Source organism: Poeciliopsis prolifica, unplaced genomic scaffold, assembly GCF_027474105.1.
Source record: "Poeciliopsis prolifica strain line A6 unplaced genomic scaffold, Auburn_PproV2 SCAFFOLD065, whole genome shotgun sequence".
Taxonomy (NCBI): Eukaryota; Metazoa; Chordata; class Actinopteri; order Cyprinodontiformes; family Poeciliidae; genus Poeciliopsis; species Poeciliopsis prolifica.
Genome location: NW_026562440.1, coordinates 1,534,086 through 1,560,600, shown reverse-complemented (window position 1 = coordinate 1,560,600; position 26,515 = coordinate 1,534,086). Strand labels below are relative to the sequence as shown.

General features: G+C 38.4%; 2 protein-coding genes across 5 annotated transcripts; one reads left to right on the top strand and one right to left on the bottom strand.

Moving 5' to 3' along the window:
* Positions 1-13,652, top strand: nme6 (NME/NM23 nucleoside diphosphate kinase 6). Of its 3 annotated transcripts, XM_055020078.1 has the most exons (8): positions 501-547; positions 1,858-1,985; positions 3,941-4,019; positions 4,097-4,209; positions 4,634-4,736; positions 12,436-12,475; positions 12,554-12,714; positions 13,209-13,652. In XM_055020078.1, exons 4-8 carry the CDS (start codon positions 4,117-4,119, stop codon positions 13,358-13,360), a joined length of 549 nt encoding a protein of 182 aa, XP_054876053.1. In that variant the 5' UTR covers positions 501-547; positions 1,858-1,985; positions 3,941-4,019; positions 4,097-4,116; the 3' UTR covers positions 13,361-13,652. The 3 variants fall into 3 exon arrangements, with proteins under 3 accessions (XP_054876052.1, XP_054876053.1, XP_054876054.1); XM_055020077.1 differs by lacking the exons at positions 501-547; positions 1,858-1,985 and adding an exon at positions 1-114; XM_055020079.1 differs by lacking the exons at positions 501-547; positions 1,858-1,985 and adding an exon at positions 3,733-3,796.
* Positions 13,653-14,523: 871 nt separating this feature from the next.
* baalcb (BAALC binder of MAP3K1 and KLF4 b) lies at positions 14,524-18,572 on the bottom strand. Of its 2 annotated transcripts, none has more exons than XM_055020080.1 (5): positions 18,320-18,572; positions 17,118-17,300; positions 16,737-16,959; positions 14,900-15,099; positions 14,524-14,740 (listed from the first exon to the last, which is right to left on the bottom strand). In XM_055020080.1, the coding sequence occupies exons 3-5, from the start codon at positions 16,915-16,917 to the stop codon at positions 14,585-14,587; spliced, it is 537 nt and encodes a 178-aa protein (XP_054876055.1). In that variant the 5' UTR covers positions 16,918-16,959; positions 17,118-17,300; positions 18,320-18,572; the 3' UTR covers positions 14,524-14,584. The 2 variants fall into 2 exon arrangements, with proteins under 2 accessions (XP_054876055.1, XP_054876056.1); XM_055020081.1 differs by having other exon boundaries at positions 17,118-17,181.
* Positions 18,573-26,515: the final 7,943 nt, after the last annotated feature.

Below are 26,515 nucleotides of genomic sequence, written 5' to 3'. Positions count from 1 at the left end.
CTTTATTCGCCTTCTGTCATGCCCGTCTGCCTCTCTGCCAACGTCCCATCGCTTCTGGGGAGGTCACAACAAACTCTTCTTGGCATGAGGAAATAATGTCCCAGAGGACGGCAGGTAGGAGTGAAACTCATTGGTCATGGAGCGGTTTGTTCATTTACACTGGTATAAATAAACTGGCAGCTGACACCATGCATGCTTGGGATTAACCTTGTTTTCTAACAGGAAACTCCACATGCAGGAGAAAGGAATCACTTTAAATGAGAGAATAACGTGGCATGAACGGAGTGTGTCTAGAAGTAAGAAGAAAACGAGGGTTTAATAGAGTTTTACCAGACAAAAATACATCGGAGTGTAATAAAGAACCAAAAGTAAATGTGAGATGGCCGATCCTGATGACGATAAAACAGCAATTGTTGCTGACTCATTACGTGGTTTGCCATTAATGCCACTCTGTTGTCCTTCCCTTGGCGCAGCAGTTGCCCGGCTTGAGGTTGACACAGCTGTCGAAGGCAGAGCAGTCCCACGTGGCGAGGCAGAAAGGTCAAAGGTCAGCGGCATTTATGCGAATAGAAAGAACAGGTGACAGAGAGGTGAAGAACGTCTACGTCACAAGACTCATGCAGGGGGACAAAGAGAAATTGTTGTAAAGTTTTACGCAAGAGATACAGGGCTGAACAAAGACAGACCACTGAATGGGTAGATAAACTATACTCAAGTAAAAGTATCTTTACTTTAATATATTTTTTACCCAAGTAATACAATAACATAAGCAGCCTCCAGACAGTTCTTAAGTAAGAATATAGGGAGATTTTATAAAAATGCTACTGAAGTACTGAAGTGCTGAGTAACAATTTGATCATAATGTCTGATTTACATGGTGAAAACAATGTTACCAGACATACTTGTAATGCTTTGTGCCAATTTTGGCATTTTAAAGAATAAAATAGAAAATAGTTCAAGTCAATGTTGTCATTATAAAATAACAAATTAAGGGATACAAAACAAATGTCCAATTATATGGGACTAAGGGATGTTTTCAATGAGGTTGCCTGACCAAGATTTAGCCAGTCACTAAAACCTCTGAAAGTGTGAAAACAGGAAACACATTCCTGACTTTTCTCACTGGCTAAACAGTTAAAAAGGCTTCAAAGGCCTCTGACTCCTTAATGACTCTGCTGTAAAGGTCACGGGGTGGCAGGTGAGCTGCAGCGGTGTACAATACTGTTCACAGGTCACACTAGAACAAAAGTCATCTTTAAAGAGACAAATGAACTCTGACTCAACTGTGCTGTTGAAGTTGGTATGCTGACATTTTTCATCACAATCAGTATCAGTACATTGCACAACATAGCAAATTTAAAACTTTTGAAGCAAAAATATTTTTGCATCATAACTTCATTTTATTTATGTATTTGTCATCTCAGGGTCCATTACATTATTGTAATATAAATGTACACTCATTCCTATTAGATACATTGGTTTAATTCTTGTTAATGCACACAATGACTCAGTCAGCCACATAGCACAAATTCAATACAATTAGGAATCTAAACATCAAAATTTATGAAATTCAACATCAAAAATTATCAGACAGGTATGGTAAGTGGTTTAAAGTCTGGAATTTTTATGCAAAACCATCTCCTAGATTTGCACCTCGTAGTCCAAAAAAGAGAAAATATGCAGTAAGCAGCAGTTATGAAGCAAAAAAAAAAGAAGTAATTCCTTGTTGATGTCAAAGGTCAGAGGGGAATGGGTACACAAACTGGTTAAATAATTATGTCTGTAAATTAGTTGACTACGTTTTATTTTTATGAGCAATGTTTTTACATTACCATTTTCTGTGGATCTTGTTGAAAGAATGAACAAAACGTTAACATCCGAGTGCCGGTGGGGGTTGTGTCTCAGGCAGTTGCCCCAACGCCCATTAAACAGGATCGACAACTGCAAGAGCCAGCAGCACCAGCAGCAGCAGCAGTGACACAGAGGTAAAACAGAGATGAGCTTTACTGTAGTCAGACAGCAGTAGATGAGTTGACTCAACGGATGATGTGTGAAGCACAAGTCAACTGGAATTACCAGTGGACACTCTTTTCATACGAGCTGCCGTCCCAACAAGAAAGTAGCTTTTCATTAATAGTATCTTGTCAGTTTAGTTAAAATGACTATCTTTCATTTATGTTTTTAAACATCTGTTACCTTTCTTTGTTTGAAATTTTGTGTCTTTGACATATGAAAGAAAAAGTAAATAAGAAAAGTTTGAAAATGTAGAATAGGGCCATAATACAAATAATACAAATAGAAGCACATGTATAGTTGTACCTATGCTGCACCAAACTGTCAAGTTGAAAGAATTATTAAGAGCATCCATCAATCCTTTCATAGTCCATACCTGCTTATCAGTGGAGGGCTGGTGCCTATCTCCAGCAGCCAGTTGACGAGAAAATATATGCTTCGTTTTGTAATCAAAAATGTAAAGTTGGCTTTATTGCTCAACAACAAAATTACTGACAAATATTATTAAAAAGATTTTTTAAAAATTGTAGAAAGAGGATCTGGAAACCATATATCCGAAACATTAGGTTTTGCTTGTTGCATGTCTCATTAACCAAAGATGCTATTAAATCAGTTATTCTCCCCCCCCCCCTCATCTAATTTTTTTTTCATTTTTTTAAAATTTAGCCACAAGAAAAGTATATGGGTATATTCTTTCTTCAAAAATTATAGATGTATTTCACCAAATGATTACACTAACAGTTTTGTCTTTGAGTTGCTGGATGTTTGTGATGTCCATATTTTCTATCCAACCTGTTATTTTTTCATCTGCAATTCTTACCATACTATGCTCATAAAGAACAATGGTCATCATGGTATTAATTGAATCGCTCTCAGTACTCTTTAAAAAAAAACAACTAAGATTGGCATATTAAACTAACAAGAGCTTTTAATACATACAAGCATATTACAAAAAAGTGAACTCTTTAACCCCACAGTCTTCTCTCTTTGCCTCTATATTCTCCTCATGGAGGTGGCAGCTGTGGATTCACCCCAAAGTCACATGACACATGACACGGGCAGGTGGGAGAAACCTATGCTGGACACATTTCTTCTTTCTACACACACACATAAACACTGCACACTCTGCTTTTCAGGGTGTGGCCATTTTGCATTTCTAGAATGTGTTTGTAACTCACACTGACTGATCTACCACACACAAAAATCTCTGAAGCTCCAGTTCCTGCTTGTTGTCAGCGTGTCAGTGGTCCCTTGTAGACTTTCAGCTGCTTAAATGTTGAAAAATACTTTTATTTTTTGACAAAAAAAAAAGTCAGAAGGAGTAGACAATTTTGCACCAAATCAGACATCTAAACATTATAAATATATAATAAAAATAAATAATGTGGAATAAAATAAAAATATAATCTTATCAGCAATTCAATATTTTGATAGATGGTAACAGAAAGTTGTAACATTATGTTGGTTCTGCTTTTACCAACATTGGTTCTGCATAAATAATACTAATGTATATTAACATAATGTCCAATATGAAATTTACAGATATAATAGTAACGACAATGTATGACTTATCCCTTTAAATTGTAAATGTAGTTTAGATATTTTTGTTATGTATATACATTTTTCATTTTATCTTTACTATGTTTTTTATATATATATATATATATCGAGTTGTTTTTATTTCATGTAACGATAGACTCTGTCAATAAAGTTTTAGCTTTTTAATTTATCGTCTGAAGGCGGAACACTTCTTTGCAGAGTTCCGTTTCAGGGGACTGTTTTTGTAAGCGGAACTCACAGAGATGGAGTTGCATTTAACATTTAGTCATATTTTATTACCGGCTTGTCATTTAGAGGTTTTTTCATATGTACAGCTCATAGTTGTCAATTAAACCGACGATTTATGTTTATTGTTTTCTCTCACTAGGAAATTGCTTTGAGTAAAACGGCGACAATGGCAGCCGTTAAAACCGTTAAAAGTTTTTGATGGACAACTGACAGAAAAGGTCAGTATTACCAAAAACTTTACGCACATGTTTTCGTAAATAATATCTTATTCTGGTAAATATATTATTTTCAAAAGGTTTCCTGGTAACCGTGGTCATGTTGCAGACGACTGGCCGCCTGTCCAAAGCGCTACAGCTCACCCTGGCGGTCATCAAGCCCGATGCTATTGCCCATCCTTTAATAGCAGAGGTAAGCTTCTTTCATTTTCACGCATTTTACTTGTATCTCATTCAGAAATTGTCCAAAATGTTGTACTTTGATTAAACAGGGTCTTAGCTGTCTTTCACATGTAGTCCAGTTGGACTCGAGTTTATATTTACCTACATGTGCAAAAGGCTTTACCAAGTGTTGACTCAGGGGCTGAATACAGATCAACAGCAGCACACTTTTAGATGTTTTTTTAAACACCTTTTCTACATTATAATTATATCACACTGGGTTTTGGTCTTAATTACTGTAATGTTTGTGACTATAATGTGAAAAATGCTATAAGATTTAACGGGAATGTATGCATTGCAAGGTAGCGTGTGAACAGCAGCATGTGCTTACATTTATCCAAAACATTTAGCAGTACAGGCAAAATTGAAACGCTTCTTGTATCGTTTTCTTTCAGGCTATTCACCAGACAATTCTGGATAACGACTTTGTAATTGTCAGATGCAAAGACCTGGTGTGGAAAAGGAAAGATTCGGAGAGGTTTTATGCTGAACATTCAGGTGTGGACTTTTACTGCCAAAGTTTTAATTTACAGATTTTATTTTGTATTATTTATAGTTTTTTGTTAAGACTCTTATTTTGAAGGTTTAAGGTAGGAAGTAGATGTAGAAGCGTCTGGTTACCAGGTTACCAGAGACGCTTGCGATATAACAGCATCGCGTTGGCAAGCAAATGAAGAAACATGATTTAAGTGTAAGAATTTACTGAATGACCTCATTTCTACCTCAAAAGGAAGGGTTAGCCAGCGAGGTATGTTTATATGTTTTATGTTATTTTTATATCGATATTGTATTCTTGACACCATCTCACTAAGTTTACGTTGTGTTTTAGTTCGACGGTGGTGTTGGTGTCAGGGAAACTGAAGTTGTAATAAGAACGACTTTAAAGAGTTTCATGAAAGCTGACTTCACACCGGCAGTGCGACGAACTCTTAATTGCCAAAAAGAAGAAGAGGTGGAAGCGATAGTTGAACTCAGAGCTGCATAATTTTCCCATTGTCGCATCGATGACCGGTCAGTTGCAAATGTTAACGGGCACAAAGATCGGCCAGTTGAAAATATTAACGGGCATCAAGATTGGTCAGTTGAAAATATTAACGGACACACGTTCAACGGTTGCTTCTTCATAAAGACGTCCAGAAGCCAGACATTTAAGTTCATGTTTGGAAAGTGACACAAGGAAGAAGTAACAACAAGGAACTGTGTGAAGCCTGACAACAAGAGCGCAACAAAGTAACGAGAATGGAAGTAATGCAACGAAGCTCAGAGTTAATTTAAGTTAAAAGGAAATTTTGACCAATTAAGAAGTCCATAACATTTCAAGTAAAGTAAAATGTTGGAAACAAATGAAACAGAAATAGAAGTTGCCAGTGCAGAACAAGCAGCCGAAGCAGAGCAAGTAGATGGAACCTCTTTAGAGCAACCTGGGCAAGAAAAGCTATGTAGAAGTGAAAGATCTGGCATGTTAACGGAAAAAGGAAAAGAATTTCATAAAGAAAAACTAAAGGGGCTGCAGCGTCACTTTGAAAGTACCTATGACAGATGGAAAGCATTAATTAAAGTTGCTAAAAAATCTGTTATCAGAGGAGATCCATTTGACATTCTTGAAGGTCACATGGACATTGTGCAAAGAGAACTAGCCGCTCTTAATGATATTTATGATCAATACAGAGCAATAGATGGATCACCTCATGATATGCGTTCCAAATTAGACAAATGTACATCAGTGACTAAGTTAGTTTTGCAAAACATCCAGTGCCATGTTGAGGGAACAAATAAGGAGGAGATTGTTTGGCCTGATGCCAGTTCTATATTTACATCTTCTAGCTCAAGTAGTGTCTCAGTTCATAGTCATTTTAAACCCAGTACAGTTATCTCTAATGGCTCCTCTGTCAAAAGACAAGAAGCTGCAGCAGAGTATGAAGCCACAAAGGCTGTGCTTAAGATAATGGCTGAACAAGAGAAATTTAGAGAAAAAATCCAAACCATAGAAGAAGAAGACAAACTCAGAACTGCAGAACAAGAAGCTGCTGCGATGTCACAACGCCATCAAGAGGAAAGAGAGGAAACAGAACGCAAGTTAAAAAGAGAAAAGGAGAAGGCGGCTGTGATAAAGAGACAACAAGAAGAAAGTGCTGCAAGGAAAAGATCAGTTGAGGACTTAAAAAGAGAAATTGAAAGACTGGAAAATCTGAAAGGACTCAATGCAGCAAAGGCAAAATTACAAGTTTATGAAGAAGACTACTTTTTAGTAAAGCAAGAAAGAATCACTCCGAATCCTGCAAACATACAGGTAACTGAGATGAAGAACACTGCCAATCAACCACCACAGTTAAATGTCGTTCACGAGAGCACAGGTGAGCTTGTAAAAGTTTTGGCAGAAGCTATGTCAGCTAACAGGCTACCAATTCCAGAGCCTTCAATATTTAGTGGGGATCCACTTAAGTTTAAACATTGGAAGGCATCGTTTCAGACTCTAATAGAGAGAAAGAACATTCCCATTGCAGAAAAGATATTTTTCTTACAGAAGTATGTAGATGGGAGTGTTAAAGAAGCCTTAGAAGGCTATTTTCTGATTGGCTCTGAAGATTCTTATATGGCAGCATGGAATATGCTCAATGATCGTTATGGAGAGCCTTTTGTTATTGCAAAAGCCTTTAGGGACAAGTTGCACACATGGCCAAAGCTCCAAGGTAAAAACAGTGCAGAGTTAAGAAAGTTTGTGGATTTCTTACAAAGCTGTCAATCTGCAATGATTACCAATGAGAACCTGAACATCCTCAATGATGCAATAGAGAATCAAAGACTTGCTGCTAAACTGCCAGACTGGTTAAGCAACAGATGGAACCGAAAGGCTACAGAGTATCAGTTAGAGCACAGACAGTTCCCACGTTTCAGTTACTTTGTAACATTCCTGTCAATGGAGGCAAGTATTGCATGTAATCCCATTACATCATATGAAGCTATAAGACAAAGTGACTTTGACAAACCAAAGACCAAGTCTCTACTTACACCCATTCATAAGAAGCAAAATACAGCGAACATCTTCACAACTAACTCCAGAGAAAGAAGCATGATCTCTTGTGTATTTTGTAAAAGAGCAGGACACAGCTTACACAAATGTCGTAAGTTCACTGAGAAACCAGTCACTGAGAGAGTCAAGTTCATTCAAGGTGAAAAACTATGTTTTGGCTGTTTAAACAGTGGTCACTTCTCCAAGAACTGCAGCAATCGGATGACATGCAACACATGCTCAAAACAACATCCCACATGTCTGCACGAAGAAAGACAAAGACACGAGACAAAGAAAGAACAACCTAAAGAACAAGAAGTAGCTGAAGGGAAGGAAACCCAGGAACAGGTAACACAATCACAAGAAACAACGAAAGTTAATGAAAGTACATCTAACAGAGTGACTCATGAAAGTAGAAACACACAGACATCTGCAATAGTACCTGTCTATGTATCCACACAAAATGAGCCACACAAAGAAATACTTACCTATGCTCTGCTGGACACACAGAGTGATTCGTCTTTTATTCTCAATGAAGTAGCAAACAACCTGGACACAGCTAAAACCCAGGTTAAACTCAAATTATCTACAATGTCATCCAAGAAAACAACTGTAGCATGTACAAAACTTGAAGCTCTGCAAATAAGAGGATTGTTTTCCAAAAAGAAACTCACTGTGCCAGTTGCTTACACACGTGATTTTATACCTGTCAATCGTAGCCATATTCCTACTCCAGACACAGCAAGGTCATGGCCACATTTGGAACATCTCACTGAACACATTGCTCCACTATTGGACTGTGAGATAGGACTCCTGTTAGGCTATAATTGCACACAAGCTTTAATGCCCAGAGAAGTCATATGTGGTGAAGAAAACCAGCCTTATGCCCAGAAAACAGATTTGGGTTGGAGCATCATAAGTTACTGTGATTTGTGTGATGCAGGCAGCGATGTAATTGGAGTAAGTCATCGCATCACTGTAAAGCAAGTAATACCAGAGACTGAGCCAACCACAAAGCTAAAGAATAAAGTTCATTACATCTGCAAGACACAGATGAAAGAAGTAACAGGTCCAGATGTAATCAAAGCACTTGAATTAGATTTTACAGAGAGAGCAGTGGAAGAAACAAGCATTTCACAAGAAGATGTCTGCTTCCTAAGAAAGCTGCAAGAAGGAATCAAACAAAAGCAAGATGGACATTATGAAATGCCTCTGCCTTTCAAAAGTGACAGACCAAATCTTCCCAACAACATGTCAAGTGCAATGCAACGTTTAAGCAATCTCAAACGCAGATTCATAAGGGATCAAAGGTACTACTCAGATTATGCAAGGTTCATGGAGGACATTATTGCATGTGGTGATGCAGAGAAAATACCGGAGAAGGAAATCTGTAATTCCCCTGCCTGGTATATTCCCCATCATGGGGTATACCACCCTCAAAAGCCTGGCAAGATCCGTGTTGTTTTTGACTGCTCTGCACAATATCAGGACACTTCGCTGAATGAACACCTGCTTACAGGGCCTGACCTCACAAACACTTTGGTGGGAGTACTCTGTAGGTTCAGGAAAGGCTCAGTGGCTGTAATGTGCGATGTGGAGCGTATGTTTCATCAGTTCCATGTAACACCTCAAGACCAGGATTATTTACGCTTCTTATGGTGGGAGCATGGTGATTTAAGTGTTCCCCCCTCGGTCTTTCGCATGAAAGTTCACCTGTTTGGTGCAGCTTCTTCACCTGGTTGTGCCAATTTTGGTTTAAAACATCTAGCCACACAAGGTGAGGGAAAGTTCTCTCCAGACACAGTAAAGTTCATTCAAAGAAACTTTTATGTAGATGATGGACTTGTAAGTGTTACATCAGAAGCAGAAGCAATAAAACTAGTCAAAGAAGCAAGAGAGCTGTGTAACACAGCTAAACTAAGATTACACAAGTTTGTATCAAACAGTGAAAATGTGTTAAAATCACTGCCCAGAGAGGAGTGTGCTGACAGTATTAAAGATTTGGATCTAGCACTTGGAGAGCCACTGATGGAAAGAGCACTTGGTGTTCAGTGGTGCATCTCTTCTGATGAGTTTCAATTTAGAATAAAAGTCAAAGAGCACCCAATGACAAGAAGAGGAATCCTGTGCACAGTAGCATCAGTGTATGATCCACTGGGATTTGTGGCACCCTTCATTCTAAAAGGAAAACAAATCCTACAACAGTTATGTCAAGAGAAAGTCGGATGGGACGAGCCTCTTTCAGATCAGCTCTACAGAGAGTGGGAATCCTGGCTCCTAGATCTTCAAAACTTGTCAAAGGTGAGAATCCAAAGATGTATGCTACCTGAAAACACAGATATCACACAGTGTGATTTACACAGTTTTTCAGATGCCAGTTTGACAGGCTATGGACAATGTAGCTATTTAAGAACAGTCACATCCAAAGGGGATGTTCATTGTGCACTAGTCATGGGAAAGGCACGTGTTGCCCCAACCAAAGTCACTACTGTCCCTAGACTTGAATTGACAGCTGCAGTAGTTGCAGCAAGAACAAGTGTAATGCTAAAAAGTGAACTGGAAATCAGCAATCTTCAAGAATATTTCTGGACAGATTCCAAAGTGGTGTTAGGATATGTGAACAATGATGCCAAAAGATTTCATGTGTTTGTGGCAAATAGGATTCAAAGGATAAGGTCACTCACAGATCCACATCAGTGGCATCATGTACCATCTGAAAATAATCCTGCAGACCATGCATCAAGAGGACTAAGTGTCCAACAGCTACTCAAATCTAACTGGTTTAAAGGACCAGAGTTTTTGTGGCAAAGTGAGTTACCCATCGAAACTGACAAGGTTGTTGAAGTTTTTCCTAATGATCGAGAGCTAAAAACAGTACATGTGCTCAAAACAGAAGTACAAGAAAGGAGAACAATACTTGATCGTCTCAATAAATTTTCTGACTGGAGAAGAGCTGTTAAAGCTATTGCTCGTCTAAGGAAATTTGTGAGAGATTTTAAAGGAGACACACAAGCAAAAGGTGGAAACACATGTGTTGAGGACAGACGAGAAGCAGAACTATTCATAATAAAACTTGCACAAGAAAACACCTTCAGTAAGGAAATCAAGGACTTAACCCAAGGAAAAGACATCCAACTCAAGGATAAGACACACAGGCTGCATAGCTTAAACCCATTTGTTGATGAGCAAGGAGTACTCAGGGTGGGAGGACGTTTAACAAGAGCAAGTCTGCACCCATACATCAAACATCCTGCCATTATTCCCAAATCAAGTAATGTGTCATCTTTACTGATTAAACACTTCCATGAAAAGATGCAGCATCAAGGAAGAGGAATTACTGTCAACGAGCTGCGTTCCAATGGACTGTGGATCACAGGATGCAGCAGTGCAGTTGCTTCACACATCTACAAGTGCACAACCTGCAGAAAGTACAGGAGGCATACACAAGATCAACAGATGTCAGATCTACCAGAGGACAGAATGGAAACAACCCCCCCATTCTCTTACTGTGGTGTTGACTGTTTTGGACCTTTTTATGTAAAAGAAGGCAGAAAAGAACTAAAAAGATATGGTCTTTTGTTTACATGTATGTGTTCCAGGGCAATACATATTGAAATGTTAGATGACCTTACTACTGATGCTTTTATTAATGCATTGCGTTGTTTTATTTCTATTCGTGGACATGTAAGACAAATCAGATGTGACCAAGGAACAAATTTTGTCGGTGCTAAGGGAGAGTTTTTGAATGCACTGAAGGACTGTGACAAAGAACAGTTGAAACAATATGGATGTGAGTTTGTTCTGAACACCCCATCCTCAAGTCACATGGGAGGTGTTTGGGAGAGGCAGATTAGGACTGTCAGAAGCGTTTTAACTGCTATTCTGGATAAAACTTATAAGAGACTCGATAGTTCTTCCCTCAGAACGTTTCTGTATGAGGTGATGGCTATTGTGAATAGCAGGCCGCTAACAGTAGAAAACCTAAGTGATCCAAGTTCAGAGCCTCTCACACCAAATCATATTCTCATGATGAAGTCCAGTGTTATTCTGCCTCCTCCTGGTGAATTTGTAAGCCAGGACTTGTACCTGAGAAAGAGGTGGCGCCAAGTTCAGTTTTTAGCTAATAAATTCTGGACAAGGTGGAAGAAAGAATACCTTCTTAATCTTCAACAGAGACAAATCTGGCAAAGAAACAAGAGGAATGCAAAGGTAAACGACATTGTTATTCTTCAAGAGGACAATTCTCCAAGGAACAAGTGGAAACTGGCAAGAGTAACAGAAGTATATACAAGCGCAGATGGAAGGATCAGGAAGGTGAAGCTGTTACTAAGTGACTCGACCTTGGATAAGGATGGAAAAAGGACTGTCAAGCCAGTGTATCTTGATAGACCAGTTCATAAAACTGTGTTGTTACTGGAAGAGTAAATGTTAAAATGTAAATATATTCCTATTTAATGTTGTATGTTATTTGAAATCACCATAGGTTTGTGATTTGGTGGGAGTTTTACTGCCAAAGTTTTAATTTACAGATTTTATTTTGTATTATTTATAGTTTTTTGTTAAGACTCTTATTTTGAAGGTTTAAGGTAGGAAGTAGATGTAGAAGCGTCTGGTTACCAGGTTACCAGAGACGCTTGCGATATAACAGCATCGCGTTGGCAAGCAAATGAAGAAACATGATTTAAGTGTAAGAATTTACTGAATGACCTCATTTCTACCTCAAAAGGAAGGGTTAGCCAGCGAGGTATGTTTATATGTTTTATGTTATTTTTATATCGATATTGTATTCTTGACACCATCTCACTAAGTTTACGTTGTGTTTTAGTTCGACGGTGGTGTTGGTGTCAGGGAAACTGAAGCTGTAATAAGAACGTCTTTAAAGAGTTTCATTAAAGCTGACTTCACACCAGCAGTGCGACGAACTCTTAATTGCCAGAAGAAGAAGAAGAGGTGGAAGTGATAGTGGACAATATTTAACAATTTTATGGCTTTATGTAATAGAGTACATTTTTATTTTAGTTTCTCCATGTAATTAAAAATCAATAAGCTTCTTATTCTAGTAGATACATCACATGGCCTGTGTGCACCTATGCGAATCTTTCTATATTTGACAAATGTAGAAAAAATCAATTTTGGGGTTTTACATTTCAACAACAAACATATTTACATTCTATGTTTCATTCCCAGAGCGATTCTTCTATCAAAGACTTGTCGAGTTCATGTCAAGGTAAGTCTAGGTTTGTGAAAATAGTGTTTTTTATGGATCACCTAATGATTAGTAATGTTTATATGAATTTTACCCCAGTGGTCCGATGAGAGCCTACATTTTAGCTCGAGAGGATGCCATTCGTCACTGGAGGGACCTGATGGGACCAACCAAAGTCTTTCAAGCCAGATACACATCTCCTGCCTGCATCAGGGCTCGCTTTGGCCTCACAGACACCAGAAACACAACTCATGGCTCCGGTCAGAAATGTTCTGGGCATTCCTCATTCTGGCTGATTAAAATATTACAAATAGTAGATCCTGGGAGTCAGGAAATGAAGAGTTACAATGTCTCCCATCAGTTCAGTGAAATTTCTCAGGTCCAGTTGTGATACCAGTAGATTTAATTACAACCAAAGTTTACAGTACATATACTGCATAAAAAGACAACCATTTTTGTCACTGTCTTACTTTAAATTGGACCTTACTGTTTCACTATTAGTAGAATCATTTTTATTTATAAGGAATCAAATAGAATAGAAATATCTTTCATTATCTCACAGTGGGAAAATTTGGGTTTAACAGCGGTAAGATGTTACAACATTTTATTTCCCTTTGGGATAAAAAAAAAAGTGTTTTTGAATTATTCCAATTCAAAAATATGTTTTTTTTCTTTAGAAATTTTAAAAAATGTAAACATTTCAAATTATTTTAATGTATTTTTCACTATTATTATTTTTGTTTTGTTTTTTCAGATTCTTCAGAGTCGGCTCAGAGAGAAATCAATTTCTTTTTCTCAGAATTCAATGTGGAGCAGTGGCTTAAGAAGGAGGAGCCATTATTCAGATCACGACGGATCCAATATGATCAACAAGATCAGATCCACAAACCTTTAACATCAAGCTGACCCTCAGCACTAATCCACCGCTTAAACTTGATTGGATGAGATGATGGATTCTCTTTAAAAGCCACACATGATGAGTACGCCTGATTTATGGAAGTGTCAAATTGTAATAAAAAAAAGAAATCGCTAGGATCATGTCACTAATAATTTTATGTCAGCAGGGAAGACCATTTACTTTTTTTTTGTAATAATTATTCTTTTCTTAAGTTTTGAAAATGACTTTAAGATGTAACTTCCTGACCTGTTGTTTTTACTTGATTTGCAGCACAAATAAATCACATTTTTATGACTGACATTTCAGATGTGTAAAAGCCTTTGTTCTAGTCAGACCAAAATTGAGTTGTAGAAAACGAACATTGCACAACACTTTGAACACACCAACTTGTGGTGCAACATTGTCATGGCAGAATAATATGGTGAGAAATGCTTTCTGTCAGCAGGAAGATGACAGCTGCTCAGTGTCGATAGGAAGATGGATGATAGATGGACTAAATACAGGACACTGCTGGAAGAAGACCTGTTAGTGATACCAGAAGACATGAGACTGGTGGAGGTTAATACTCCACCAGGACAATGCAGCTAAACATAAAACTAGAAAGAGCTCAAACTTGTCCATCCATTGTAATTCCTCAAAATCCAGACCTCAACCATTTTGTCAGAGCTGTGAAGGATCAAATGAATGACAGCAAACCAAAAGTCGGTTATTCTTATGTGAGAATAACCTTTTTAAATTTTATTAAAGAGCAGAAGTCATCAGATAGAAAGTGAACACTAATGTGAAAGCAACACGACGCAGTAAGCTGAGTCATCATTATGCCCTATGGAGGACTATAGATTTTTACACTTATTTTATGCTCAGCAACATGAACAAAAACAGTTTTAAATATTTACTTTCTACAGAAGCATCCCAAAAGTGATTTTTATCACTTTCTCTTCTGCAACTCAGTTGTTCTGTAAAATTATTTAAATCTCTTGTGTTTTTATGGTCCAATTGAATACTTTACACACACGTCTTTCTAAGATGCCAAATTACATGAAACACATGAAACTGCACGCACAATTATCAAAATCTGAATTGAGTCTTGTGTATCCATCAGACTATCAAAGTATCTCCAATAAGGCATGTTTAGTGGATTCACATGCAATTTCTTTTTATTATTACATGCAATTTCTTTTTATTATTAGATCTTTGCAGGACTCCTTCTAGGGTCTTACACTCAAGACTTTTCATGTGGTCACCTGGTTCAAAGTCTCCACTGGTTTCATAACCTCATAAGTTGTAAGCGATTTCTTGACTTTCCCATTCTTGTCCACCTGGTGGATGCTCTGGGTCACGGTGATGGTCACTTGCTTGGTCGACATTCTGTTGTCTTGCCATTTTGTCTGCAAAATAATGACTGTTAACAAACATGAAAAAGCATGCTGAATGTTTTTAAACTGCTTTCAAAATTCCCTGAATTGTATTTAAATGCTTGAATAATTACAATCAAATATCAGCGATAGTATTTTCTCATGTTGCAAAATTTAACCAGCCAGCCTTACAATTTCTTCAGTGTGTAAAACACTTCTGCGCTGCACTGTGGTGCCTGATGAAGGCGACATCTTGTCCTGCTGTGGAGAGGCCAGCACAGAGGGCGGGCTGCTGGGCTTCACGTCGTTCAGACTGGCCTCTGACACAGCTGAGCAAACCTTCAGGTAGGCCTGAGCGGGAGGAGGGAGGCCATCTTCAAAGAAATCTGGAACTTTATCGAAGAAAATACACAAATGGGTCATCAGGCAACATTCAATGTAAACCAGACAAAAGATTTGTGTCAAGTCATTAAATTATTCACACTTTCATAATACTTTGAGGTTGTAATGCGACACAGTTTTAACAACTTCAAGATGTATTCAGTTACATCATAAATTGTTTTTATTAAATGAATGATTTATGTGAAATTAGGGGAGACAATAATTTCACGGCTCTGGAAACAACAAGGAACCAGCATCCTTTAATTTTATTTTTTCCACAGAGGGTCAGAAGCAGGCAACAAGAATCATTTTATAATGGTGCGACATTCAACTCGTTTTAAAATAATGTGTAGTAGATTCAAAGATGTCAAGGAACCACACAGCAAAATATTTGCACATAAACGGCATCAAGCAAAGCAACACTAATCTATGTAGCAGAATCAAAATTAGGAACAGACTTCAAAGTCAGAGTTGGTGTCCTCTTTCTGATGATCCAGCAAATACACACTTTCCTACCCAAACAAATGACCTTGGAAAATTCATTTAGGGAACAAATGGTAACCTTTATTTATCTACTTTTGGGTAACATTGCACCTTCTCATGGCTTGCTGCCCTGGGCAGGCAGCCAAATAAAAAACTCACCCTGATTGATACTCTTTGTTAAACTATTTCCAAAACAAGTAAGTGTGGTTATTAAAAACACAAACAAACAAAAAACATACAAAACCTGATAGTGAATAGTATCAACTGCACTGAGCTGTAGAATCCATTCTGACAAAATGATCATAGACAAAAATATGAAAGATCTATTTACTTCAGTCTATCATCCATCTTATTTGTTTTGAATATTATACATTTCCCTCTTCAATTATCAGCTAAAAATATTCCTGAGCCTTATTAACCACCACTATTAGCATGAACTGCTTAATTTATTTCCAATTCGTCTGTTATTATTTGCAATGTCACAGTGTGTGGGAGGGTTTACACATGGGAAGAGTTGGTTGATATAAAAGCCATTTGCTTAACATTTTTTCACAATTTGACAGTTTTTCCTATCCATCTATTTAAACAAAAGACCTAAAAAGAACATAAAAGTCGCCTTTTGAGCTGCGTGGTGCAAATAAATGTATAGCCTCATTTTAGAAGCAGCATGTGTTTAACCATAACTGATTGATTTTTGAAATTCTCTGCATGTTTTTCTGTGTCTTTGTTTTGAATCTGGAACTCATTTCGTCTTCACAGTTACATCAAGGCTCCTTCATTCAACACCAGCTGCGTCGGTTGCCATGAGAGCAAAGTCCTGTTGGAGCACAGTGGCTTTTGATGCTGCCTAATTTCCTCTTTTATACCGATTCATCTTTCCTCTGCTTTAAAAAAAAGGCTCACTCTTCAGTGCAAAAGACAAGATGAAAAAAAGAATAACAGCCTGATAAAATCCTGCATTGATGGATTTTAAAAGCTTAATGTGAGGCTCCATCTGCAAAACCACTAAGTGGTTGACAGTACCAGGTCTTCTTTGTCATATCCCAGAAGATATTCAAACGTGTAATTAAAGGGCCAACTGCTCACAGTCCACTCTGGGAGCTTTTCCCCTCTCTGCATACACTCCTTTCAGGTGAATAAATGAGCAGTCAGCCAGTCGTCTTACCGGGACTCATTGTTTTCTCAGACGTAAAGCCGGCTTCAGAGTTTTCTGAAGGGATGCTCTGGATTGACGACAGGGGGATGTCGGTGTCCGTGCTCGTCAGCCAGGTTGACTCGGTCTCTTTGGTCCAGCTCTCCAGGTAGCGAGGCTCCAGAGCGTCGGTCCTGCTCCCCCCGCAGCCCATAGCTCGGCCTATGCAGGGGCGTCTTCACTTCACTGCTTGACTCTTTTTAAACAGGAAATACAGTCAGATGCTAGAAATTTGTATAATGGTTGGACATTACTGCACATAGTTGCTCCAAGTTAAACTTACGAGGAACAATAAAAGATTTTTAAGGTATTAAACGGCACTTTATTGTGTTCTATTATAGAGGCAGTACTTACAGGACAGCGCACAGCTGCCAGACAGTAAGAGCCCTCATAAGCTTAGAGCACAATTGTATCTTTCCTTTGAAGAGATGAGTTGGAGGCAGAGTCAGTGCGAGGTTTCTCCATGAAAACAGCATCTTCTTTTGATGGAGGAGGTCAGGGATCGGTCTATCAATCAATTAGCCATCATGTTTGTGCCTTAAATAACGAAATGTAAAAAACAGAAGAGACAAGAAACTTGTTGCTGTTTTATTCCATTACGTTTCATTCATCTTTTTCTGATGCCAAGAGGGTTTTCAGATAAATACAACTTAGCACCATAAACTAGAGAAAATTGGGTTGGTAGACTTTTTTTTCCCCATTATATCAAGTTTTCTTGACAGTTGCTATTGTCTTGTTGAAAAGCGAGTTTACTTTTCCAGCACAAAAGTTGTTGAAAAGAAAAGTTGCACACACACACAAACAAAACAAATGCACTCGGTTATGCAGCAAAGTTGAACCAAACATACTCCAATGCGTCAACACTCACCAAAAGTGAGAGTGAAGAGAATGAAAATATCTGTACTTCTGACATCAACCAACTAAACTAAACCAAACACTTTTTCATCAACTTGGGGCTGCTATTTTCAATGCCATTGGGACGGACGGAATCGTTAGTTTGCATGCTGGTAGAGGAATCAGATGTGATCAAACACCAGCATGTGACCAAACTGGTGACCAGTCTGACGCATGGTTCAATAACAAGAGGAGCTGTTTGGGTCAGAGAGGATTTGACCTGGCCTCATCAGCTCTGTTGTGCAACATATACTGTAAATGCATTCCATACATTTTAAAGAGAGAGAAAAAAAAACTACTTTCCAGCAGTAGATTTTGTTGCAATCTGCCCCCAACACAAACACAAACACACACAAATTACAGATTGTGCCAATTAAAGATCAATTCATTTTGTAAAATGCTGGTCTACAGCACAGTTTGAATGATTGATCAACATGAAGTCCAGCAAAACCAGGGGTCTCCTGTTTTGTAAGAGAATAAGTGGGCTCTTCACAGTCAGGCCTCCTGTAGATCAGATGTCTCAGTAAGTTAGCGCCCAGAGGGTTGTACATAAGCGCACACGCACTGTTATCTCCAAAGGCCACGAGGGAAACAAACAGCGTTACAATCACAAGACGTGTGACAGAAACGCGACAGACACTCATGACAACAGAGAGGCTTACAGGCGGTGGAGCCTCCGTGGTTTTCACTGCCCTCGCCTCGTCACTGCAGCTGCAGCAGGAGCTCCAGCGTGTCGTCTCCCACCCCGGACTCTGAGGAGGATGATAACGCAGACACACCCCCTCCGCCCGCTGGCTATCACACAGCTGGTTTGTCCGCACCACCTTCTTCCTCCATCTCCCTGAGTCCCACGAGTTCACGAACACTCGCTGAGTGGTAAATCGTTCGTCAAATGTCGTGGAGATGAGTGGGTATCTGTTGGTCTTTAAATAAAAAAAAAAATAAAAACGAATTACCTCAGCAGTTGCTAGGTAAACCTAACAATGGTGCTTTTATATGGCGACGCAGTTCGAGTGTGAAATATTGGCAGCAAGAAGCACCTTTAGTGTCAACAGAGCACCAGTAACTAATGTGCTGACAATTAGTTACTGTCAGAAAAAAAAAAAAAAAACCCTTTTTCAAACTCCTATGTATGGCAATAAGGTAATTATTTGGGCTTTGAATCCAGAACCAGAGTCAAATTGCTTTGTTCAACATCTGAAGAGTGGTCACAATTAACATTTGCTACAAGAATCCCCTTGCTCAGATTGATTTTAAAAATATATCTAAGTTCTGTTATGTTCCAGTGGAAATTTTGGTTTTATTTCTCCTAGTAACTATTAAATATGGTTAGACATAAGGTCCATTCTGCAGAGGAAAGCCTGTAAGGTTACAACATCAAACTAAAAGTGTGGGCAATAGAGGAATCATGTGAGATTCCTCCATTGCCCCTCCATTCTTGTTCTGATTTTGCTTCCCCAGAATCAGAACAAGAAGCGCGTTTCAGAATTTTTTCTTCTCTAACCTGGAACAAACTTCCAAAACTGAAAGTATGCTAAAACAATGAGTTCCTTTAAATTAAGTCTAAAACACATTTATTCAGAGTTGTCTTCAATTTATAAAAGCTGGAACATCTTTAATTGTACTCCATTTTCCACACTTATATCACTTTCCTTGAATTTCCTTGATCTAATGTTTCTTGCTGTCATGTTTTTGTTGTGTAAAGCATTTTGATTTGTCCCCTTGCTGAATTGTGCTAGCCAAATTATCTTGATTTGACTTTACTTATAATGAAAGATCCGATTGTAATTTTTAAATTTTATAAGATGAAATCTAAAGAGCTGCTCTTTCCTTAGAATAACACTGTTGGTCAAATACCAGCAAGATGATTACAACTTCAACCAGTAGGGGACACTCCTGGTCCATTTCTTATCAATTTTCTTAACCTATCAAACTGGAGCAGAAACCTGACCACAAAATACGTAATACTTCAAGTGAGCGTCTTTGTCTTGAAATTTATTTATGTTGGACAGAACGGGAAAATTGCATATAGTAGTAATATTTTTAAAAACATTACACAACTATAGTGTAAGGACATAAACCTTTGCTTTAAAAGCGTGTTTTCTTCCGCAGTCACACATATCCTCTGCATCAGGTTTCCGAAAAGTTAAAACAACCACTTAAGTACTTCCATCGTATGGGAAAACCTACATCATCAAACAGCAGCTACTTTCTGGAAAATTGTATGTTATTGATTGCTTGTGAAAATGTTCACTTGGCAACCTAGTGCACATTCAGTAACTGTGCAGTAACTGTGATTTTTCACAATGTACCAAAGTAACAATAAACTTTCTCTTTATGCTGTATAGATTTGCTTCTGTGAATCAGCATCTTTTATTTTTGATGTAAGAAAAATTGACAGAAAACAGCAGAAGTTGTTAGTGCTCTAAGATCAGTTCACTCTTAACTTACTTGTGTTGCCAAGTCCTAATGGGAAAATATATGAGAGATGAGTACTGGTCTGGAAGTGACCACTTTGGATCTCTTGAAGTGGATTAAGCTAGATTTCCGAGCCTTAACGAGTTGCACAAGTCTTAAAATAAAAGTGAAAACATATTTTTGTTCAAACATAAAACCAAGGACTAGGACATAAAATGTTTTATTTTTTCAAACTTTTTCGAAAACACATTTACTTTTAATCTAACTGGGGGCACTAAGCAGAATATGTGACTTCCTGATCTACTCCCACACCTCATTCTCTGGTCACCTGGCAAATGGATTTCTTTTCCTGTGGACAGCCCAGTCAATATGAGGCAAGACAACTTTGATTTGTATGTTCTGCCCTCATGTCTTATTGGACTGCTGGTCAATAGGCCTGTCTTCTCATTATCTTGGCGATTAATGTGGAAAATTGCCATACGTGTCACTGGGGTTTGTCATGGCTCAGCTATGCACAGATGATACCACAGAATTACAATGAAAATTACTTTCTAATGGAAGTCACAGCAATACTTTTATGATTCTGGACCACGTAGGGTCAGAGTTCATCAGCCTTAATATTGAAAAGATGAGAGAGGTCCAACTGTAGAGACTGTAACTGCAGCTTACAGTGTTGGTGAAAACTGCACATTTGTGTCTCTTTTATTTTAAATTCTACAAGAGCGACTTCATAAACTCAAAGATCAGAAGTCGAGTTGGTGACCAAATCCTTTTCTGTTTGGGATTCAGGGGTGTATGGGGTTATTCCTGACTATTGCAGTGACTATTAAAAAAAATAGGGGAGGTTTTATATAACCTAAATATTAGGCTTGCATTTTTAAAATTTGTTAGCATGAGGGCCTAGTTGGGACAATAGACCCAGGTGTGACCCCCTGTCAGCGAACCTGTATCCCATTACATTTAGTCATCTGTCTTCATTCAGCGCATTTTAAACATATTTGCTCACTCAAAGTCAGACTTTCTAACACAAGATAAGATCAACTTTAGTAAAACTATTCAGTATTTTTTGTTTGTGCTGCAATTAATTTATTTGTAAACAACCAATAGTTTATGAAACTGCAAGATGTTAAAACTACAGTAACCATGCAGCTTTCAAAGCCTTCCTGTTCTGTTAGTTAGGGCAAATTTATATGCAGTGCGGGTCTGCAAAACATCTTCATTTTTAACGGATGTTCAAGGCTGACAGCAGATAATATGCACTCACTATTGATTTGAAAAGTTTTTACGGGAGTAGAGGAACTCATTTCTGGCAAATCCTGTCAGGCGGAGGACCGTCTGAGCCAATGTGCCGTAGTCAGCAGCCAAATCCTAACTTTCTCTGGGAGACAGGCGCTGAGTAACAGTGGTGGGAAATGTAATAGAATGACAAGGACTTAGAAAGGAAAATGCTGATTTCAGTCACGTGCCGCGCCATCAAGCTGACAATTGAAAGTACCTCCACCCTGTTTCGCAGTTTTCCTCCAATGCTTTGATTTGTTCCGGTTTGAAGTTATTAAAAAGACTGGGAGTCACACTGAGATACTGTCTCCAGTTGCCACGATCCCATCAGCAAATTGTAGCCACAACAAACAGCTTATCCAGGTAGAGCGCTGCCTGGAGCTTGTGTTCCAGTGGCATCCATCACATCTCTGGATCTTTTTCTGGCAGCGACGTGCCTGCTCTCATTAGACTGGCAGTGTGTAATCTCTTCTCTCAAGCGAAGGAGCGCCAGAGATCTCCTCGAAGGCTGCATTCTTTCAATCCATCTTGGTCCAGGCCAACATGACATATTTTCATTAGTGCAAAGAGCTCTACAGGAACAGAGAGCTGCCCTAAGAAAAGCAAGTGGTGTTCCAAAATCTGTGTTTACTTTGTCAGTGTAGTAATGAGACAAGTTCGTCAATCGTGCGACAAGTAGAGCAAATCAAGGACAAGAAGGACAGGAATATTTCAAAGTTTTAATTCCTTCAGTCTTATTTCCTGAGAGAACCTCGTGATTACTTTGAACAAACGTTAATGTTTAGTTTGAATAATCGACAGGTCAGGCTGCAGGCACTTCTGGACAAGATCCTAATGGAAGCAGGAGAGAGAAACTGCAAACCACAGCATCCTTGAGTAAATCTTCCATCCTATTAAAGAGCGTTAATTCGAGAGTATATAAATCCACATATTTCATCATATCTTAATGAAATAGCCTTTCATCTCATTTAATTACATTAAGTGTCCAGATTGTCTTGGAATATTAGCGTTGTGGGAAAAACTGACTGAAAAGTGATTAACATTGACACCATAACAAAATCTTTCTGCGTGACTGATTTATGTAATTTCTCCCTCCCTCTCATTTACATCGTCAGGGGACAAGCTAAAAATCGATCTTTCCTCACTTCTCTGGCTTCAATTGATATTTCCAGCTTTTTTATTCTGGTGAAGTCTTGCCTGTAAACGCAGCCTTTGCACTTTATGCACTCCATTCGTTTTATCTGGTGAAACACACAACTCTAATCCTATCAAAGGCAAAGAGTATCCCAGAAAGGCCCATGGTGGGCAGTGGCTTTTGAGGGAAAAGAGAGGGTTTTTAGTATTTGTGGGATTTCTTGAGGGATACTGAAAGATTTAGAAAAATTATCTTGGGGAAATGAGTGAAACCCATGCAAACACAACTCTTTGAGAGCTACAACAAAAGAGTTTTTGACCTAAAAGCTTTGCAAAGCCTGGGAGTAGTTCAGAAGAATAAATAGCATATTTTCCCAGTTTGATTTAAACACTTTGATACTGTTACCACAGTAGATCATCTGTATCCATCTCCCTCTACTTCATTAATTGTCCCATTTCACACCACCTATTAGCTTTTCTCTACATTCTACTTACAAAACATTGCAAAAAGAAAATATTCGAACCAAGGGTAGGCAATCTTAGTCCTCCAAACCAACACCTCTTTTATATAATTTAATTACCTCTTTAACCGTTAAGGTCTGGAGGACACTGGAAACAATTTAGTAATATACAGTAGGGGTGTCAGAGCAGTGTCCCATAAATAAAAGACCAATACTGCAGTATGGATCATCTTAAATTTAAATTGGCAGCCCTCTGTCTTCCAACTCTCAAAGTTTGAGCTCAATCAGAAGACTGCTGACACATCACCGACCTTTCAGTGGTAAGTAAATGGCAAGTTTAGATTCATTAGAGAAAACATCAATGGCGTTGGAAGGTTATGAATGCAATGAAAATGAGGTGCTGAAGCTTGGACAATGTGAACAAAGATTGGAAGTCTTCTCATGCTGAACCCTTGAATTTAATCAAAGAAAGTGGAAATCCCTCCTCCAGGGAGCTGTAATATTTGCAAAATGTCACAACAAAGCCTGTACTTTATTTCACTATGAAATGTCAGTTGAAAAGGCCAGAGAATGTTAAAATCAATAGGTATTATGAATATTCACAGCTGCTCTTTAGTGAACCTTTCTTCCGTTATAACTGTTATAACATATGACATAATAAAAAAAATGATTAAATATGCTATATACCAAGAGAGAAACATAAATTTCTGCAGTAAATGGGATAATTTGAAATTCTAGTTTGTCAATTTCTACTTCAGATTATTCAAATTGAAACTTTGACTCAGCTACGTTCTAAACACATGAAAGGTTTTGCATTACATACAGTGTATTTACATTTACAGCTTGTCAAACTAATGAATTTGCTCATCACAATCTCCCCTGTCACTGTTTCTGTTATAGTCGACCAGATTTTTACCATTGCTTGAAAACTGTCCCACCAGTGACCACAGTCATCAGGAGGTAATGAGCCAGAGAGATAATATGACTAATTATTCACTCGATACTCTTTAACAGACAGGTTATGCAGGGTCACTTGCGGATGCAGTAAAGCACTTAAAAAGTTAATAGAATCAATCAAAGACTTAAATTTAGAGTCATTTGTTCATATTTGTTTGAAAATCTTCAAGTTGGAGGGAACTGGTTCTTTAAAATGTAATAGTGAATTCATGTTTTTTGTTAAATCATTCATTCATCACAGAAATCACACTGAGTATGGAGTAAAATAAACAGAGTTTACTAAAATGGAGCTAGATGATCTCAGCCACTGGCAGTCAGTCTGGCACTGGTTTGGAGTCCTACTGGTTGCTTTTATCACTGGGAGTTGATGATCTTATGAATAGCAAGAGATTAGCCCACAGGAAAGGGAGAGGAAGGAGAAGAGAAAAAAAAAGCATCGAAGTACGAGTCAACATCTCTGGGATAGCGACAGAATAGTGATGATTAAAATGTTGTTATCGTCTTTGAGGAACGGTTCATGCGGGTTGGGAGGCAATGAGACAACGTCAGTGGGATCAATCAAACACCTAATTTTGATCCATTTGAGTTTTATAGTTCTCTAAGGATGCCATTATGTATCCCATTCCAGAAATGAGGAATACCGAGTAAAATAATCAGCATATCCAGTATGGTTTAATAAAAGCTGAGAGGCAAAATGAAAGCTTAATTGAACCTTTGACATTTCTGTATTACCGACTGATAGAACACTTTTCATAACGTAAGCACAATAAAGAAGCTCCAGCTCTCAGCTTTTTCATGGTCCAGTGCTTCTAATTAAACCATGAATGGTGTCGCCAGGTTACAGTTCTGACTAATTGCTGACACATGAGACTGTTCATGTGTGTCAAATCATCTTGGGCTGCTGCGTTCTTTAAATTCTCAGATATGATCTTCAGATGCATAATCCAATCAATGTGAGTCTCAAAAGTGTCTAAGCTTGTTCTTCCTTCTTTTCTCGTGTGCAGCTTCTCACTGCCGGCTCAGAGTCTCACAAAAAACCAATATGCTCCAAAGTGAATCCACATTAGTGGGGCTGAATTGTGCATGACAATAAGAAGGAGCAGGCGTTACAGCAGATGGGATTGTTTCATACACTGCTGACTCACTGTAATGCGACCGGGGAACTTGTAATCTGATAAATGCTTCTCTAAACTCAAACCGACAAGATAAGTGTGGACAACAATTGGACTGAATTCTGAAAATTGCTTTTAGTTTGTTGATATATTGTGCTTATTTGTCACAGGCCTCAGTTGAAGCCTCAGTGCTCTAAACAATCTTTTCCCATCAATTTATGAAATAAAAGAAATCCCCAAACCAGTCCCTTTCAAAGACATTTACTTTGAACTTGAGCATTTTGGTTCTGATAGAGGTTCTGGGGTGAAGAGGTGAGAGGCAGAGATGTGTTTGTCAGGGATATCTGTGCCTGAGCTGATGCACTCTGTAATCAGGAAGCTGTCAGGGATGATTTAAGCTGCCAACAGGTCCACTGCTCTCGTGCCTCTGACTGCACAGTATTTCATAACTGCTGCAATCAACCACAGAGGTAAGGCATATATATTAATAAAAAAAAATTCAGCTGGAAGGGAGAAATTCTGTAATATTGATAAAATGATGGAGTTGCAACAGAAAGCAATAGACAAAAACATTCAACACACCTTTAGGTACTGTGCAGAGTCTTTTTCAAACTGCCAAAACAGCTCAGACTTGTCAGCGGATTTGGATTTCCTAATGCTGCTGGACGCCGTGTTGACAGGATGAGCAACTGTCCGGTCAAGCGTTCCCTTCAGGACAGCGACAGTATTAAGAGAACGTATTTTTACCTATCCCCATCACTGTAGTTATGATCTTGATCTGTTACATTGTGTCTCCAGGTTGAGCTGATTCCCTCCACAGCTATCTGAACACATTAATCTGATTTGACACGAGTGCCGAGCTTCAGCTCCCGTTGCCCCATTAGTAAAGTGACTTTGTCAGTCATCTTGGCAGCTGCGACTGCTGATTCACGTCTCTCTCCTCTCCGAACAGAACAGTGTTCACCTGCTGACAAAATCAAGTTTCACACACAGCTCAATGTCAGTGACTACTCGCTTAAGGTTCATTTGATCTTAATAGTGGAGGTGAAACCGATAGTCTGAACCCGATGCTGACTGTTGGCTCTGGTCAAGAAATTAACAGACACTTATTTTGAGCATGAATGTCATCTTGACAGTGACATTCAAAGGGAAAACAAGAATTAGGTGTACAAGTTGTCATTTATTTGTGTTTGAGAAATTCAAAATTATACATACATACATAAATGCTAAAAGATGAAGACAGTACCCAAGTAATATCTTAGTGTGATGTCCGACATAAAATTGCGCTGAAACTGCATGTTTTGTTTAACAACAAGACCAGGGCACAATTTAGCTTAACGCTTGATCACTTTTTAAAATCAGAAATGATAAGTTTCATTTAAATCAATTTTTTCCTTGGTTCACACCCAGCATTTAGGCAGACTTCATAGATTGATAAATATGCTTGAAGTCAGATTGATATTGTGAAACCAAACTGGATGACAATTCAAGTAAAAAA

What these genes read in the sequence shown, in the direction of transcription:
- baalcb (XM_055020080.1), bottom strand. Translation starts at nt 16,917, where the DNA reads ATGGGCTGCGGGGGGAGCAGGACCGACGCTCTGGAGCCTCGCTACCTG. An exon ending in TGAGAAAACAATGAGTCCCG is followed by an intron (nt 15,100 to 16,736) that starts GTAAGACGACTG and finishes TCTTCGATAAAG; the next exon opens with TTCCAGATTTCTTTGAAGAT. An exon ending in TTTTACACACTGAAGAAATT is followed by an intron (nt 14,741 to 14,899) that starts GTAAGGCTGGCT and finishes ATTATTTTGCAG; the next exon opens with ACAAAATGGCAAGACAACAG.
- nme6 (XM_055020077.1), top strand. Translation starts at nt 4,117, where the DNA reads ATGTTGCAGACGACTGGCCGCCTGTCCAAAGCGCTACAGCTCACCCTG. An exon ending in CCCATCCTTTAATAGCAGAG is followed by an intron (nt 4,210 to 4,633) that starts GTAAGCTTCTTT and finishes GTTTTCTTTCAG; the next exon opens with GCTATTCACCAGACAATTCT. An exon ending in CTTGTCGAGTTCATGTCAAG is followed by an intron (nt 12,476 to 12,553) that starts GTAAGTCTAGGT and finishes ATTTTACCCCAG; the next exon opens with TGGTCCGATGAGAGCCTACA.